The sequence below is a fragment of the Drosophila guanche genome, unplaced genomic scaffold (genome assembly GCF_900245975.1).
Source record: "Drosophila guanche unplaced genomic scaffold, DGUA_6, whole genome shotgun sequence".
In the NCBI taxonomy this organism is placed as follows: Eukaryota; Metazoa; Arthropoda; class Insecta; order Diptera; family Drosophilidae; genus Drosophila; species Drosophila guanche.
Genome location: NW_022995749.1, coordinates 5,509,968 through 5,527,940, shown reverse-complemented (window position 1 = coordinate 5,527,940; position 17,973 = coordinate 5,509,968). Strand labels below are relative to the sequence as shown.

General features: G+C 42.3%; 1 protein-coding gene across 4 annotated transcripts in view; it reads right to left on the bottom strand.

Annotated features, from left to right (window-relative positions):
• Positions 1-17,973, bottom strand: part of LOC117585116 (protein tincar) — a 77,258-nt gene that overhangs the window by 12,318 nt on the left and 46,967 nt on the right. For 3 of the 4 annotated variants that reach the window (XM_034274439.1, XM_034274438.1, XM_034274436.1), the window contains exons 4-6: positions 13,027-13,860; positions 12,446-12,561; positions 5,723-5,957 (exon numbers count right to left, since the gene is read on the bottom strand). In XM_034274439.1, coding sequence (XP_034130330.1) covers positions 5,723-5,957; positions 12,446-12,561; positions 13,027-13,357 — 682 coding nt within the window. In that variant the 5' untranslated portion in view covers positions 13,358-13,860. Of the gene's footprint in view, positions 1-4,690; positions 4,962-5,722; positions 5,958-12,445; positions 12,562-13,026; positions 13,861-17,973 lie in introns of those variants that run through there. The other variant, XM_034274437.1, reaches the window with a different exon arrangement.

Here is a 17,973-nt window from a genome sequence, read left to right as displayed (position 1 = left end):
TCATGCCCTGCCACTTTCCCTCCACCCAACGTAATCGGAGAGTGCCTGTTTAGCGAGCCTTTTATGCGCTCAATATGGCGCAGGTCCAGGTCTCGCCTCTTCCTCTGCTCTCTCGCTTCTGCTATGGCCATTACAATTTTTTCATTTGTTTTTGCTGGATGTCTGCATTAATTATTTATGAGTGCAACATGGCGTACAAGTGATTTTCACCATCAAAATTGTCATCCTTCGCGCGCACTGATTTTCGTTGTAATCTATTAATGAAATTAATTAAGGAATTGCGGTCGAACTGCCCATCCTTCCTGCCTCCTTTATGCCTTCCCTTTGCCCTTAAATGCTTAACGCATTTTCATTGTCTTACTTTTTGTGTGCCGCTGCCCGACAACAGCTGCCGGCTTTAGCAAGTTTTCTTTCTCTCTCTCTCTCTGTCTTTCTCTTTTTTAATAAGTTTTTCTTTTTTACTTTTTACTTTCAAGAGTTGCGCGCATAAAGGCAGCATTTGATGGCTCGATGGGGAGCCAAGTTGAGTTGAGTTTTTCTTTGGTTTATTTATTTTTTTAATGTCGAGAGTTTGCGTGTAGCATGGTAGGGCATTCCAACAGTTAGGATATTAGATATGATATCTAAAGGAAACTCACTGTAGCGGTAGGAATTGAGTAGAGTTTTTCTACGACAAGGAGAATATGTGTTCAAGGATGGGAACTACAAGTGGTTGCCCGAGCAAAAGTTGGAATCTCATAAAGAATGAGCTACTTTTGACACTTGAAAACTATAATCTATATGAATACATTTAAGATTTTGTTGCTAGGCGAAAGATGCATTAAAAATAAACCTAAATGGAAGTGGAAAGTGTATTTCCACACAATTTAATATTTAATAATAAGCTCTTAAGCATCTCATTTCCCTTTTCCTTGAACCTTCCTTTATTTTTTACAACCATTAATTTGCTTATACCCCAAAGGTACAAACTCCTTTTTCTTCTTTCTCTCTGATTTATCACTCTATTCCTTATTCGCTTATTCCCCTTTAGTCATCAAATATTTGGCGATTTTAATGCAACATAATCATAAAATGCATTTGTGGCTTTCCCGTTCTGCCCCCCTTTTGATGGCTTTTCGCTTGCAGCTTTTTATGCGAGTTACGGGAAAGTTTTTTAAAAGCATTTTCCCGTTTTTATGATTGGCTCCGCCTCCACACGCCTAATTGCTTCATCTCTGGTTGGGGTTGGTCCGATTTTATGCTAATATAAAAGTTGAAGGAAATATTGAAATGGAGGAACGGAAATAAGGATGCCCAGTCCCCAACCTAAACACGAATCATTTGCCTGTCAATCGAAGGGGGCGGCGCAGGGAAAAAACTTGTGGAGAATTCTTCTAATTGCTTGCTGAAAATAATAATTCGCCAACTTACAGGCATAAGCGCATCAGGAAGGAGCAAAGACGTCTCCAGACGTCTGACAGGCCAATCTTCGTGAGCTTAAATCTTTAAGGATGTCGCGGCTCGTTGACAAATTGCCCCTAGAGAGGGAGTGGTAGAGGAAAAACTGCAGAAGGCAGCGGAGAAATGCACACAGCGAAAAGGGGGATGAGGTAAGCTGGTGCAGCAAGCAGCCAGCAGCCAGCAGTCAGCCAAGCGTGAAAATGGAGCCAAAAGGAGTCGCGCGAGACTCGCGACAAGGCATTGCACTTAGCTTGACCAACTGGCTCTCTGTTTTGAACTTCTCTCCGTGCTCCTGCTGGTATTTTCTATCAACTGCAACTTTAGCTTTGACTGCTGGATTTTATTTGTGCCAATGATTTTCTAATTTACGAAGGGATGGGCGCGGGAAATGGACAGGAAAAGCGACGGGGATTCAGCTGCAAAAGTTGTGCGAAAACAATTTCCCCTAGCATGGATTTTTCGCATCGACCACGAGAGGACTTCAGAGAGAGAGAGAGAGAGAGGGATGGGCAGGGGGCTGGGGCCTGGTCATGTCTGGCAGCGACAAGAGATTGACTTTGTGGCAGGCAGCCGGCAGCACTCTGGTGGCAGCGCTGTAAAAAGGCGGCCAAAGCAGCGGCCAAAACAACAAAAATAGCAACGAAATTAATTGAAAAATCACATAGAGCAGACGGCAGAGGGGGTCAGCCAGTCAGTGAGTCAGTCAGTCAGTCAATCAGTCAATCATTGAGTTGAGTCAGTGTGGATTTAAACTCATCCCGTCATGGTTTTTATGATGCCAATGCAACTTGCATGGGTGGCTGTCGATGGATCCTGTCCAAAGCTGAATTCTCTCTGCCACATTTTTAATTTACTCCGCGAACCGATGGTTGCCTTTGTCTGCCGGGGTCTCCCACCCGTTCTCTGCCTCTCGTTCTCTCTGTGTGCTTGTGTCGGGTCCTCCCTTTGGTTCAATAAACCCCTACATACAATTCCCCGGCCATCTGGGACTGGCACTGGCAGTGGCACTGCAAATGGTGGCCTGGGACTGCCCCACCGATCTGGACCGGACTTTGACTCACTTTAAATGTAGTTAATTTTGATTTGCCTCTGGCTAGTGGCCCTTGCCTCCTCTCTCTCTCTCCCTCACGCTGGTGTTGCTGCTGCATCTGGTGGCCTGGCCATCATTGTTTCATTGCTCTTGTTGTGCTTTCCACGACAATTGTTGCTACTGCTGGCCTAGTCGTGGCCATTTAGCATTTAGTATTTTGTATTTGAAAGGATTAAAGGGGTATGTCTGCTATCTAAAGATGTTTGCAGCAGAGAAGAGGCTAGAAAATGGGATGGAGCTTTAACAGACAACTGCCTGGAAGACTTATAACTAGGGGAAGTCATAGAAAAACAGGAAATTCCTTATTAGAACATTTGTAGAGGAGATGGGCATTAGGACTTATCATTTCGTATTCAAAAAAGGAATAATTAAGGTAAAGGCATATGAAACAAAACAGTCCTTGATTCAACTTTGATAAAGGGAATACTTAAATGAGATTTTTGAAACATAAAGAGAGAGAGAGTTGTGAAATGGATATGTATTTTGGTTTGAGTTTAAAATGTTTCTAGGGGAAATCTTACACTGAAACTTCTCTTGGAGAGTCTTTCCTTGAATCGAATGGGCCTTAAAAATATGGTTTCCTAAGCTCCTAGGAAAAGATGTAATACAAGTATTATTCTATATTTTGAACAAAAAACCATCTGAACTTGGATTATATTCCGAGCTAATCACTAGCAGCTTCCCTCTTCCCTCTGCCCCTAAGTTCATTTCTTGCTTTTGGGTTCCTTTACTTAGTAATATCTTCAAAATCTCTTCTACTTTCTACGTGTTCATGACATTACAGAGCATCCCTGAATTCGTCCTACACAAACTAATTTGCGCTGCCTTCCAGTTCGTTTAGTTTCTCTTTTTTCTCGCTGTCTGCCATTAACTGTGGAATTAGTTTACTGTGCTACTATGACTCTCAGCCGTCACATGTGAGACTCGTCGATTCGACTGTACACAAACCAACACACACACAGAGAGAGAGACAGAGGCATATGCACAAACAGAGGCCTGCTCCCCCTCCTGCTCCTTCTGCTGCTGCTGCTGCTACTGCAGGGAAAACAGGAGTCAGTGTGGAGTCGAGCCCTAGAGTCAGTGCCTGCCTCACAGTTGGCCAACATTTGCACAGAGTTTTGGGTCGCTTGACTGCCTTCCGCTGCCACGGATATTACCAGCCTGGGCAGGCTTCTCTTTTTTGCCTACACCCTCTGTTAATAACATGGCTTATTGCTGGCCATAATGGCCGCACCTCGTTCCCTGTCAACCTGAGAAAGCTCTGCACTGCCCGCTGCTTGTGTCCCGTTCTGTTTGCTTCTGCGGTTGTTAGCCTGTGTGCACGCTCGTTCGGTTGTGTTTTTGTTTGTCGAGCGGTCGGTCATGCATACGGTATATCGGTAGTACCTCGTAGTACACACACACATACACAATGATCCCCCCCCCCACACACACACACACACACACACACATGCACTTGTATTGTATATGTTTGGCCAGCAGATTTCCCCAGCGATTGCCTTTGAAGCTGTTTCTCCTCCATCTACCGCTGCTGCTGCTCCACCTTCTCTTTCTACTCCTATTTGTGCATATTTTTGTTGTGCTCTTTCCTTCCATACATATTCCCTTAAGCTCACTTTGTTAACCGCTCTTCAGAGCATCCTAAGCTTCTTGGTTAAACAGTTTGTGGCCCCACCATATGGAGAATGTTGGAGTAAATGTATTTAAATTGGAGGGCAGTCCTTCCCCTGCTTGTGTTTGTTCATTTTCCTTTTAAGCACACAAATAATTTAATTAAAATGCAGAATGGCAGACGTAACATCAAATTGATTGCATCAACAAAGGGAAATTATTATGATTGATTTTGCTGCATGCCAACAAAGCCACGAAGCAGGCCTCTCTTGCATATGCATCATTCTGTAGTCTGCCGTCTGTTGCCAGTTTAATGTTGTTTATGTGTATGTTGCCTCCAGTCTTGTTGTCGCTTTAATAGTTGTCATCATTGTCATTGTAGGGGCGCCATCAACGCCATCATCAATATGACAATGTACCAAGCGGTGTGTGCCAGGACAGACAGACAGACAACAATGAAGCTGAGGATAACTGCAATCCTCGCCAGGCAACAATGTGACCCAACAATCCGCTCTACCTACAATCATCATTCCCCAAGCAATCCCTTACCTATAGTTTACCTCCTACAGCAATCCGCCATTCAGCATGCGCATCCTCTTCCAATCCTCCATTCACCGTGCTTCCACTCGCTGCGGAAGTGCATAATCGAAATGCAATAAAAATAGTTCGCCAAGAATGCAGCAGTCGTGTATTGCGACTAAAGGGCTACCCTGGTGCGCCAGGGTTTATTTAAAGTTCTTTGTAATTCAATCAAGAATTGTATTTGCACAATGAAAGGTATTAATAGATGTAAAGTTAATACCAAACTGAGAATAGAGCACAGACTCTAGGCAGCAAAATAAAGTGCCGTTTCTTTGCACGAAGATTTCGTATTTACAGAGAGCCAGCGAGGGGCTATAATAACAGTTTGTGACAAAAACTCCCCCGACTTAGCAGCGTTGTTGTTGTTGCTGAGAGAGCTTAGGAACACCGAAATTGCGAGAGAAGATCGAAGCAAAGAGGAGTAGTGACAGAAAGAGCCAACAAAAACGACGGCATTGCGACGCAATGCAATCGAGAGAGAATAACGAACAACAACAATGCAGCTCTCTCATCTTAATTTCTGCCGAGAGCTTAACTACGAGAGAGTGCGTGCGTGCGAGCAGCGTTTGAGCAGAGATCAAGCGATAAGACAATTGCGACTAACGGCAATGCAAACGAAATGCAAAACGAAAATGCAAGAACAGTGGAACATGTTTAGAGAAATTAGGTACAGAAAGCTCAAGTCATCTTCATAGTCATCCCAAATTAAAACAATTCTACTTTTCAGTCAATAAACACTCAGCGTTACAAAATGAACACCACTGCCTGTTATATCCATCTCCAAAAAGATACAATGAGCATGCCCTTTTGTCCTCTTGGCCATAAAAAGTATCAACAGCAATGCAACAACACTGGCGGCCTCCTCTCGCTGCATACTTAAACATTTCCGCTGCTGTTGCTTGCGCCTCTGCAGAGTGACTTTTCTTTATTCCCCAGGTGCCGCCACAATGTATATTGTGTGCGTCTGGTGCGGCAAGTTGGTCAATTAATTATGCTCACCTTTCGGCAAAAGTCCGTTCTCGATGATGCGTGCCTCGAGCAACAGCCGCGGCAGTAGCAAACAAAGCGCAATCAGTATATGGACAAAGGCCGCCGTTGGTCCGCCGTGTGTCCACAGGGCACGCAACGTCCCGCCGCGTGTCTCCTCCTCGAGGCCGTCATGGGGTGCCAGCGTGCAGCGTCGCTCCCGTGCGCCTGTGGCCAATTTTATGCCATCGTTTGCCAAGTTGCCAACCTGTCAAGAAGTCAACGAATATTTTGGGGTATTATTAAAAGGAAGTAAAGAAAGAGAAAATAAATAGTTTATTCTGTGAAGTGGAAATGTGTGTGTGCCAAAAAACGTTTCATATATTCATATAATTTGCCAGCTGGAAAGGAGTTCATAGTATTTATAGTGTGGAGGCAGGGGTAATGTCTTGGCAATGTCTGCCCTGCCGTTTCTTAGATTTTCCATCGCTTTCCCTTTTTAGCCCTCGAGCGGAAATTGAAATTTGCTCAAGAGTATAGCAACTACTTCCGGGAAAATGTAATTTATTCGCTCTATGTTAAACCTATTTCCACTAACATTTCAACAGCTCATTTTGTTGTTTCAAATGTTGAAAAATAATTAAGTTTCCACTTAATTTATTTTGGCGTCAAACAAAAGACCCAGAACAATACAAAATATCCAATTTAATCACAGTTGCGCTTTTAGGCATCCACACGTGTCCACTGGGGCTTTCATTTTGTATTTTCTGTTCTGCAACTTCACGTTTTTCTCCAACCCATTATAAATATAAATGGCGGATTTTACTCACTCATTTTGCTATTTGTATAAATCTATTGTGAAAGTTGCATAAATTGCTGAGGCTTCAGGCACGCAGACAAAATATGTTTCTCTTATTATATTTTTGTATTTACACACAACAGAATTCGCTGCAAATCCTAATTGATGTTGCGGATACTATTTGAATAACATGCACAAAAATTGTATTTTTGATAAATAGAAAACATTTAGAAATCATGCTACATGCGCGACAGAGACAATTTTATAGCCAAAAGTCAAGGTCTAACAAAGAGGTCCATACAAAAACAAAATATATATTTTTAACTTAAAATAACGCCTTAATGGATCATATAAATCCAACAATTGGATTTTGATCAGGCGTTCAAGCGCAGCACATCTCATTGAAATAAACAGCAAAATGAACAAATGTTCAAGTAGATAATTAAACACAAATTTTAGGGCCACCGCCCACCTGCAGCTGGTTTTGAGTTTCATTTTAAACTGCAGCCCTTCTCTGAGCAGAACTCATTTGCAACCGCACACACATTGAATTCAGAATCAATTCGAAAGACTTTGCCAAACCAAACACTCTAACAAGATATGCTGAAATGTAGATTACTTCGACTTGAACTCCTTAGTTATTCGGAGTTACCATTAATAATCCAAAGCCAAAGCCACAAACTACTCAATTATTCTTAGTTTGCCTGTGACTTCAGGCAGTCAAATGCTATCACACAGACACAAGATTTTCATCAATACTGTTGGCATAATTATTCCAAGGAGGAGGAGTGCAGCCACATAGCCACTAGCCTTCCATCAATGTAGATTAGTGCTACAATCAATCTTCAGTGCCTGGACAATACAATCGGTTAAAATGACTGCACATCAAGGACCTCTGACTGCCATTTTGTGGCAATGTTTCTTCCAATCACTTGCCTCCACTCGAATTTTATTGTATAAATTACACCAAAAAATACATAAATCATAACACAATTAGCAACAGGCGGGACACCACTAGAGGCTTATCAAAGAGTAAAAGATATCCCTCAACCATTGAGGCAGACCACACAACAGATTTTTTCTGACCTCTGGGGGCAATTAATAAAAAATGCATACAAAATATATAAAATTGACAAAAAATCATGCAAAATTCAGAGTGCACTAACGAATGTTTTGAGGGGTTTTTATGTGTGTGTGTGTGTGTGTGTGTGTGTGTGTGTGTGTGTGTGTATTAAATGCATTTTTTATAAGTATAAAAATGGCAAACGCCACGCAATTTGATAGTGAAACAGACACAAAGGCGTTGCGCATACGACGCGTTGGCGCATAAACAACAGCGCGAAAAAAACAGAGGGAACATTTTTGCACGTGACAAATGGTAAAATGAAATATTTATATACGTATATAAATCCTGTGGAGGATACACTTGCGCACTCTATAGAACATAAAAATCACGTGCACCATACATATATAAATAAATGCGAGCTGTCGGGCTTTTAAATTAAAAACAAGGGGCGACACGCTATAATCAAGTGAATAGACGATGGGGATACCTCACGTACGTGAATTGCGGATAAGCAAGAGGTGCTGGAAATTATTTTATACTATATAAAATACATGGGGTGAGCAAGAAAGAAGAAAGAAATAAGGAATGAAAATAAATGAGATAGCTGCCTGCAGTTTTCTATATTTTTTGTGGAATATAAGAGGAATTATATCCGCATTATTAGTGCAGATCAGAGATATATTTATAATAAGGCTTTATCGAATTTCTTTCGAATCCGAACATGCCCATTTTTGAGTGCAGCAGGTACCGGGTAAAACAAGCAGACATCAGCATGATGAAGGAGCTACATTCGGAGCAGGATGAGTGCCCAGGAGTAGAGGAGCAGGAGCAGCAGCAGTAGCACAACCAGAAGGAGCATCGGCAGCTTCACTTTGTTTGGCTTGCTCTGGTTTTGGCTCTGCTGACTCTGGCACTGGGTTTCATTTTTGCCACTTTTTTGTTGGTTTGGTTTGGTTTGGTTTCGCTTCGTTTCGTGCAGGCAACAATGATTGCAATTTGCAAAAAGCGAAAATGCATTTGAAGTGCATGCGTGGGGAAATGAGTGGGGGAAGGGAGTGTGGCGCGGGATGTGTGTGGCACTATGGGAACGTGGAAGCGCTCCCCCCAAGCGAGATAATACATTTAAATGTGCCGAAGCACATTTCGCGGTTCTTTCACTGCCGGCGAATGAACTCAAGCTGCAACTCCATGCCACCCAAATTAAGCGCACCATCTCCCTCTCCCTCTCTTTCAGAGGGAAGAACCTTTTCCGCTCATCATTTTTCCATATGTATGCGACTGCTGCCTGGAGGTTAACCCCTCTCATTAGCCCCAGTTCATGGGTTGCATCCCTGGGGGTTGGCTTTAGCTTTTCTAACATTTATTTGGTGTTCATATTTTTGTTGGAATTAACACGATATGCAAAAATATTGCAGAACTTTAGCTACTGCTCTTTGGTCGGTATATTAAATTCAGTTTAAAATTATTCATTTAATTCTATAATCCACAGACAATTACTGCTCATTATTATTTGCTCAAAAGTTTATTTTTTTTCATATTTTTTTTATATTAAATAATATAAATAATCCAGAATATAATTCCCCAATATACAGAGAATGATGAGGCCTCCAGATCGCGCAATAAGAGAAGAGAAATCAAATTTTCCATGAAGCATTCCCCTTTTAAGTGTCATAAATATCTTCTATTAGACCAGCTTCGAAATTACCAACCAAAAACTCGCTCTCAAAGTGCCTTAAACATGCCAAACATACTCTAACTGTGATCATTCATATCTGCCCTGTCACAATGCTAGTTTTCCACTTTGATGCACCTCTCTCCCACAGCCAATGTTGGTTAACCGATTCGTTACGTTTATTCCCCCAACACTGAATGCGGTTATCCAGACATGTCTCTGGCAGCCACCCTCCACCCCACCACTCTGCACTCTCTATGGTCCCCCGTCTATTCCTATTCTCTATCTTTATTCGTTTAATTTCGAATGCTGTGCAAATATAAAAGTCGCAAAGTTTTTGTGCATTTCGTCGCTGTTATGGGCTGTGTGTGTGTGTGTGTGTGTGTGTGTGTGACAATTGGAGCAGCTCCCCTGTGTGCGACGCTCTCTCAGTCGCTCTCTTTTTGTGGTGGGAGACTCCTTCCCTGGTGGAGTCTTATCGGCTGACACACCATAGACGTAATTGCGTCTGTACTGTCCTATGCTGGCTAAAAAGCAAGCAAAAACTATGCAATGTTCCTGTTTCCTGTTGCTGTCTACAGTTTGGGGTCTGGCACGGAGGTGGAGTTTTCATGGGGGTTCTCGTTTGGGGTACGGTCTGGTCTGGCTCTGATAGCCACGCCTCAATGGTCAATGTTGGGATTGCAGTTTTCAACCAATTTCTGTTTGTTGTCATTGCTGATGATGTTGTAGTTGCTATTGTTTTTGTTGCTGTCTTTTATTAAACGTTCGCCGACGTGTGATGAACCATCCATCTCATGCACTCTCTCGCTCTCTCTCACTCCCAGCTGTCTGCCTTGCTCGTTGGCGGTTTTGGTTTTGCGGAATCCCCTCACCCGTCTTTCCCTTTTTCTCTGGCGGTCTGTCTGGCCGCTGACTGATAGTCGCTAGCCTTCATTCACGACTTTTGTCCCTGTTTTGCTGACTGCTCCCTGCTGCCTGCTGCTGGCTCGTTGTCGCTTTTGTGGCTTTTTGGCAATGAACAAAACTGTCATGCGAATATTTGCATACAATTTGTATACCCTTTTTTGGTGGTTTTTAGCAAAGTTGGGACATGTATTGCCATGATCTGTCAGAGCATAAAACTCGTATAAACTGCATTTCCATGGGAAATTGTCAAAACTTTGTTGAATAAATAAAGGCACATAGAAATAGTGTTTGAACACTTCAGCAGGTAAAAGCATGATAAAAGGTTTTAAGAGATATAATTATTACTGTACGATAGACTTTTATAGATTTTCAAATACATTTAGATTGCTTTTCAATGGGGAAATAGATTTGAATTTGTAGAAAAAAACATTTTAGCACTGTCAAAACTATTGGACAATATATTTAAATAGCATTAAGAGTATATTATGAGCTATTTTTAACATAAAAACAACCCAAAATGGACATACAAATCCTTTCCAATAGCAAGAACTAACTCCCATTCCACATTTTACCCACCAACCATAGTCTGCTTGATACATTTGTATGCTCTATTTAAAGAACATAAACTTGTTCTTTATTCGTAAACCAATAAGGATATACAACAACCAAACAAACAAACATTCCATGGCTAATTAAAATCCTTAAATTGCATCCTTTACAGCTTTTTTGAGTGTAATCAAATGAGTGAAAAACAAACACTCAAATTTAATGATCCCTCTCTTTTTTGGCACAAATAAAAAGGTACTCAAAACCTGCCACTCGAAACGGCCACTCCAAAACATGTTGCAGGAAAAGCTCTTCAAAAGTTGATTTCCCACACAACTAAACAAAAATACCCTAACCAAGCATTTGCCCTGTCTCCTAAAAGCCATAATGAACTACTGTTTTGGCGGACAGGGCACACACTTAATGGAATTATTTTGCATTTTAGGGAGGAGGCAACAGCAGACGCTTGCCAGCCAAACAGACGCTTCCTGTGATAGGATCTCTGGTCAGTAGTTGGCCCGTCACATTCAATGGTGCACCGAAAAGGGGCAGACGCCAAAGCCAATACCAAACCCAATCCTCTTGCAGCTTTCACACACACTCAAATCAGTTGCCGTTGCTGCTCCTGCCCTTCCATTTCACTTGTTTTAAAAACAAGCCAATTATTTGTGAAAACTTTCACAGAGAGAGAGAGAGATAGAATCACAGGGAAATGTCCCTCATATGGAGAGCATATTCCCTCATCCTTTCTCCTTTTTTAAGTGGCTTTTACCAGGGGTGGAGGGAGCCATAGTTGTGTGTAAAAGTAAATGCCAATTGTTGGTTATTGCATGACTTTTTTTATATCTATCGAGTCCCATCATCAGCTGCCGTACACTTTATAGATGGATGACAAATAAACTACAAACCACACACACACACAAGAATAACCATCGGATGATATACAATTTTATATATAAAATCGCTAGAGCAAAGGAGTTGCAGCAGGTCCAGCAGGAAGTATAGGTTTGGTCATCAGACAGACAGGTTGCGGGAATGGGCAGAAATATGGGAGAGAAAAAGCCATAATTGCATTTATTATGCTGATAAAAGCAGAGACACTAACAGCCAAACAGAGCGGAGAGAGCACAGATAGAGCAAGGCAGGGTAAGAGCAGGCAAAAGCGACCAGGCGCAGCTGCCAGGGAAGAGCGAGGAGAGCGGCAGGAGGCAGAACACTCACGGTGCAGCCAGGCTAAAGGATAACCAACGCAATTGCCAGACAACACTACGTCTGAAGTGTCCATGTGTCCCTCTCTGCGACTATGTGTGTCCCTATTTGTGTGTGTCCTGTCAGCCATTTTGCGGATGCTGCACTGAAAAGGACCCACAACGTATGCTCCTACTCTGCTGCTGCTGCTGCTGCTGCTGGCTCCTCTGGCTGTTGCTGTTTTTGTTTGCAAATAAATTTAATAACGACGAATAATGCCACTAAAAATAATTCACACAAACACACAAAGGAGGGGCGACAAGAGAAAGCAGCTAAGGGACAAGCAATATGGAGCACCACCAGAGAGACAACAACAAAAAATTTAATTATTGAGTGCAGCCAGGCCACAGCTATGCACACACACACACACACACATGGCCATATAAATATAAAGCCAAAGGACAAAGAAATTTCTCCCCACCGGGTACAGAGTTAATTATTGTAAGGGCTGGCGGTGCATGATCCCGCTTAAAATCCCATTTGCAATAAAAGGCCCAAACCAACCACAGAACTCACCTTAAACACTGCCGACGTGAAGAATACTGGCAGGAGGATGAACACTACGCCAGAGAGCACTATCTGTAGATTCAATTCCGCAACGGGCTCAATTTTCCAGGGTATCAAAGAGCAACCTGGAGGAAAGGGGGAAAAGTAATGGTTTAGAAATATTTCTAATATAATTACTTATTGCGTGCTCTTAGCGTTCTTTTGTTTTTACGAATTATGCACAATAAAATTAAAATTTAAAAATTACTATTTAAGGATTCAGAATTATGAAAAATATTCAAAGTTCTCTTATGCTTTCTTAAGTGTTTCCTGTCATGGAAGCCATCATATTGGTTACCATCAAATGAAATGAAATATAAACAAAATCATCTACCAATACGTTTCCCCATAAAGATTTCCCTAAACTGCAGCTGAATATTAAACCCAAAATAAATTATGCAAAAGACCAACTGCAACAAAGATATACATATATGGAGAACCACAATGTATAAGAAAATGCACAAATGCAACTAATGTGGCAATCGTGTGTATTTCAGCAAGAGCAACACACAAAGGCAAGAGAAAATTTATTTAGTAGAGAAAATACTCACCCAAGAACCTGTAGGCGCCATGCATGGCCAAATATCCCTGGAAGAGGGTGAGTAGGACACCGTACCAGATCGACCAGAGCGAATTCAGATGCAGATAGCTACCAGAGTCGTGACCAGAATGCTGCAGATTGGTGTAGCGACTCTGGTGGCGCTTCGATTTAATGTACTTTGCCTGCAGCTGCTGCTGCTGTTGGGTGAGGCTGCTGCTGGTTGCTGTTGTGGCATTGGTGAGCACCGAGTTGCACATGCTCGAGTTGAGACTGCCACCGCCACCTCCATTGCCTCCGCCAGCGGATCCTCCGCCAGCACCATGATGGTGCTTGCCACCCATTTTTGTTCTATGGGGGATATTCCTTTGTTTGTCTTTCACTCCTTTCGAGCGACACTCTTTTGTTGTATTATCCTACTGTTTTTCACTGCTCCACCGGGTTGTTGTTTTTCTGGGCTCTCTCCACGCGACAACGAATAATGTTGACAATCAATTTCTGTCTGCCTGCCGCTCTCTATCTCCTATATGTCTGTGTGTAGCTCCCTGCCCAACGTATTTGTATTGATTTCGTATTGATTTTGCTCGTGATTTTCTATTTACTCAAGAGCTGGTTGCTTTTCCCGCTGATGATTTTCCTGCTCTGCTCATTGTTTGGCCCCCACTACTCCCCGGTCGGCTGTTTTGTTGTGGATAATATTTGCTCGCTGATATGACTCATTATAGCATCGTCCGACGATTCTGATTCTGTTTGCTGGCGCATATTTGTGGAAACTCAACTGTGCACAGTTTTTCCACCACCTACACGCCTAGCCTTGATTGCCACTGATTTGATGATGCGACGACGTCTGCAATGAAATCGAGAATTGGAAAACGTGTGAATTAGTTGAGGGACTACACAAATAAATACAAGGGGGGAAAAACAAATGCAGCAATTGATAGGAGATAAAGTCATACAATAGAGATTGATACCCTAAATTAGGAAAAAGGAAATGGAAATATATAAATGTATGGGAAATGATTCTTAGATAGGAATATTTGTTGAATGAAGATTAAACTTATTTGAGCTAATCAACTTAATCAACATCAAGCAGCTGTCGCGCACTTTAGATATCTTTAGTGACACACGCTTGTCCGTAATGCATATACTCATTAACATACTCATTAACGCTCTTCTTTTGCACTCCGTCAAGTGCACCCAGCACTAAAGCGAGCACACACGACTATAACTTCTGTTTCATCGAATCAAACTTTGCGTAACTTCCTATGCAATGTTTTAATGCGTATCGTTACGTTACCGTAGCAAACAAATAAAAGCATAACCCCGGAATATGTGCACTTCTTTTAGCACTCCACTAGCCGAATATGCCCTCACTGGCACGCGGTAATCAGTTTCGCGCGCGATCTCACTTTTTTGCATTCCTTTATTCTCCCCCCACGCACTGAGCGACGACGCGCCATTTGATGTTCTGCTGCAGCGACCGAGAGCAATAAAACAACAAAAAAGCTGTGTTTGCATTTCTACCTGCGTAAAATATTTCGCAGCGGCAGATCAGTCGAGTCGAACCCATGTAAATTGCAACAACAGTTTTTCAGAGCTTTGCTTTCTCTGGCCCTTCGCTAATAGATTCGCGGACATGCACGGACTTGCAAGGCAGAGGCATGGCCACAGAGAGTATGAGGTGGGTGTATATGAGAATATGTACTTAGGTGCCTCAGTAATAAATATAATTTATTGCTAGATGTAATTTAATTTAGCTGATTTTAACAATAATGTCGATGCTCATGGAGGTCTCTTTTATAAGCATTTCCCCGTAATCTACTACGTATAGTCACTCTTTTATTTCCACTAATATTTTCGCTACATTTATCATCATTTAATCAACTCATCCGCATCCTACCCATTGAAGGATATACTCGGTTCATTAAATACTCACACAATTAAAACAAATCCTTTAATAAACCAACAACTAGTGCTGGGTGTGTTTTTTTGTGTGTTTTTGTGCGAGTTCAGCGTTAGATTAAATAATTAGAGAGGCAGACGACAATTATCAATATGTAAAGCGCTTTAAAAATTCAACAGAATTTAACAACGCACTTATACGCATGAATTATTTAATGCCGACAAGCGGAAATCCAAGCCGTATTTTAATTAGTCGATGGACTGGCAGCGAGACACAGACACACAGACTGAGACAGAGGCAAAAGCTTGCCTGGGCCTGGCCTGGCCAATGGCCAAATTGACGCGTTCAAACTGGCAACAATTTAAACAAGATTACAACTGGCAAATGGATGTGGATTGGATATGCAGGCGGATGGGGCATGTAAACTATAAATCAATCCTCAGGGGAAACACAGGAAGTGAGCGGAGACTGTGGACGGTCGGACGGTCAGCAGGAGGCGGCCATGCGGTGTCTGTAAACCAATTTGGCACATGGGAGTTGCCAGAGTTGTCACAGTCTCGCTGTTTGCTGGCACTGGGACTGCCAGGGTTGCATTTGGGTGTTGCAGTGTTGCTCTTGGGTGTTGCCGCTGTTGGGTGTTGCTTTTGGGTGTTGCCGCGCTGTCGCATAATTAAGGCAACGGCAGACAAACAGAATGCGAGACAGAGAGAGAATGGCGGGAAGAGTGGCAGACACAGACAGAGAAGGAGAAGCCTCCAGGGAGGAGGTAGGGCTTTTGTCTGGGGCCCTTGTTTTATGCGTCGCGCCTCGAGTTCTGCCACATTGGAGGCAACATAATTATAGGCCATAGACACACACACACACACACACACGCACACATCCGACAAAGAGGAAAGAGTGGAGTGTGTGTGTGTGGCAGGTAAACTATTTGCAGCTTTGCGTGTTGCAGTGTTGCAACAAAACATGTGTAGCGGAACCGTTAACACTGATGCGGCAGCGGCAGCGGCAGCGGCATCAACGAATGCCTTTCAACAAAATGTTGCGTTTTGTACAACACCACCGCAAAAGAGAGCGAGGGAGGGGGAGAATTGATGTTGCCCCAAAGGGAAACGCAATTTTCTTGCCTCTTTATAGCATTTGGTCGGTGAGTTCCGCTGCTTCTCCGCCTCCTCCGTTTTGTTATGCAAAAATAATAAAATGTTTGCAATTTGTTCGAGTGTCCCCGGCGCTATTTGTAATTAAAAAGTGTTGCACAGCGAGCGAAAGAGAGAGAGAGAGAGAGAGAGAGAAAGAGTTAACAAATGTGCAACCATGTTTCCTGCACTTTTTTACTGCCGCTTCGTACGTCTCTTTAGAGTCCCGTAATTGACAGGATTTAATTGATAATTGCTGTTGTACGAATGAGTGTTCAACAACAAATGGCAAATGGCATGTCAATGGCTCCGAAAATGGGAACGCCAAATGGTAATGGATTTGGCATCGTTATCGGCTTTGGACAGGGGAATATCACTTAACCGCATGTTATTGAAACGGCACTGAAATCTCATTGAATTGATGATTATAATATGGTAATTTGAGGAAGCACAATGGGGAATTAACTTTTAGAGTAGAATATTCAGTTTTATCGTTTATGAATCGGGGAATTCACTTTTAGATATTCGAGTGTCAGTCCCTTCTTAATTATTGAGTTAATCTGTTTTAAAACAATCGGTTGGGAATCAGTTATTAATCAGTTAACAATCGGTTATAGTCAGTTCACATTTATTTTGTTCATAAAGAGCATTTAATCAATTGCGATCTTGGCTGAAATTAGTAGAAAATGTTAACAAAAACGTTTGGTTATGAGTGAAAAATTAGCAAATAGATCGACCAAAAAGTGCGCATAATTTCAGTAACTTTCATTGTGTTATTCCCTCAACCAATTCGTTTCTAAAGCAGCTTTTAATCCGTTACCAAATATTTTTAAATGATTTTTTGCATCATTTTTGCACACATTTCAAACGCTAGAAATGCTCTAAATTTAAAACCCGAAAGCGAAGGCACTTTAAAGCCTTGTCCAGCCAAATATCATTGCAGTCAGTTAACTTTCGGCATGCCAAAAGTTTTCGACATGGAAATTTCGTACTAAATTGTGAGGTGTCAAATCTGAAGCAGTTGACATCTGCCATAAGCCCGACAGGAGCTTGTCAAGACAATATTCCAACGACAAACTGTTACCATATTCAGAGACGCATCCAGAGAGACTTCCGAGTCAAGAAACAATCAACGGAATTGTAGTCGAGTGGAGCAAAGGACTTCACTGCTTATCCTATCTGAGAAGCAGATAGAAGCTTCCCCTTACACAAACCAACATGGGATTAGACCTGTTCCTGTACTCTGGAGTGACTCACACATGTTGATATTAATTTTATGTTAATTACAATCTTCACAAGATTGTGTGTCTGCAGCTTCAACTGCGTTCTGTTTCATGTTTGTCTTTGCCCAGTGACTGTCTACCCCATGACATTCCAGTCCCTTGGTTCATATTCTACGCCGGAAATGGAGGGTGGTTAATGGGCTTTCCTTTTGGTATTGCTGTAAGGCTTTCCTTACCATTTCCTTCCCTTTAACTTGAGGCATACTCAACATCAGATTAGCCCAGCCGCAAAAGTCATAAATGCAGATGTTTACATTTCTTTTTCCCTCCTCCTGCGACTCTTCCTTTGGGGCATTTGCTTTGTCTTACAGTTTGGAAATCCACGCGCCAGGACCAGTGCTTGTTTTTTTGTTTCATGTCCTTGGGGCAATTTGTCGCGTTCGCACGACTTTTACGCAAATGAAACAGCCACTTTATGGCTGCTGACTGACTGCCTGCCATTTCCCCGTGTGTGTGTGTGTGTGTGTGTGTGTGTCTCCCCGTCTCCCTAGAATTTTCTTTTGCGAGTCATGGCGTAAAATTAAAATGCTCTGCCCCAACCCCCAAGGTGGCTGCTGCTGCTGCTGCTTCTCCAGCTGCTAATGCAAATTAAAAACTTCACTCAACTGCATTTATTTGGTTAACATAGTTGTCCCCCCCCC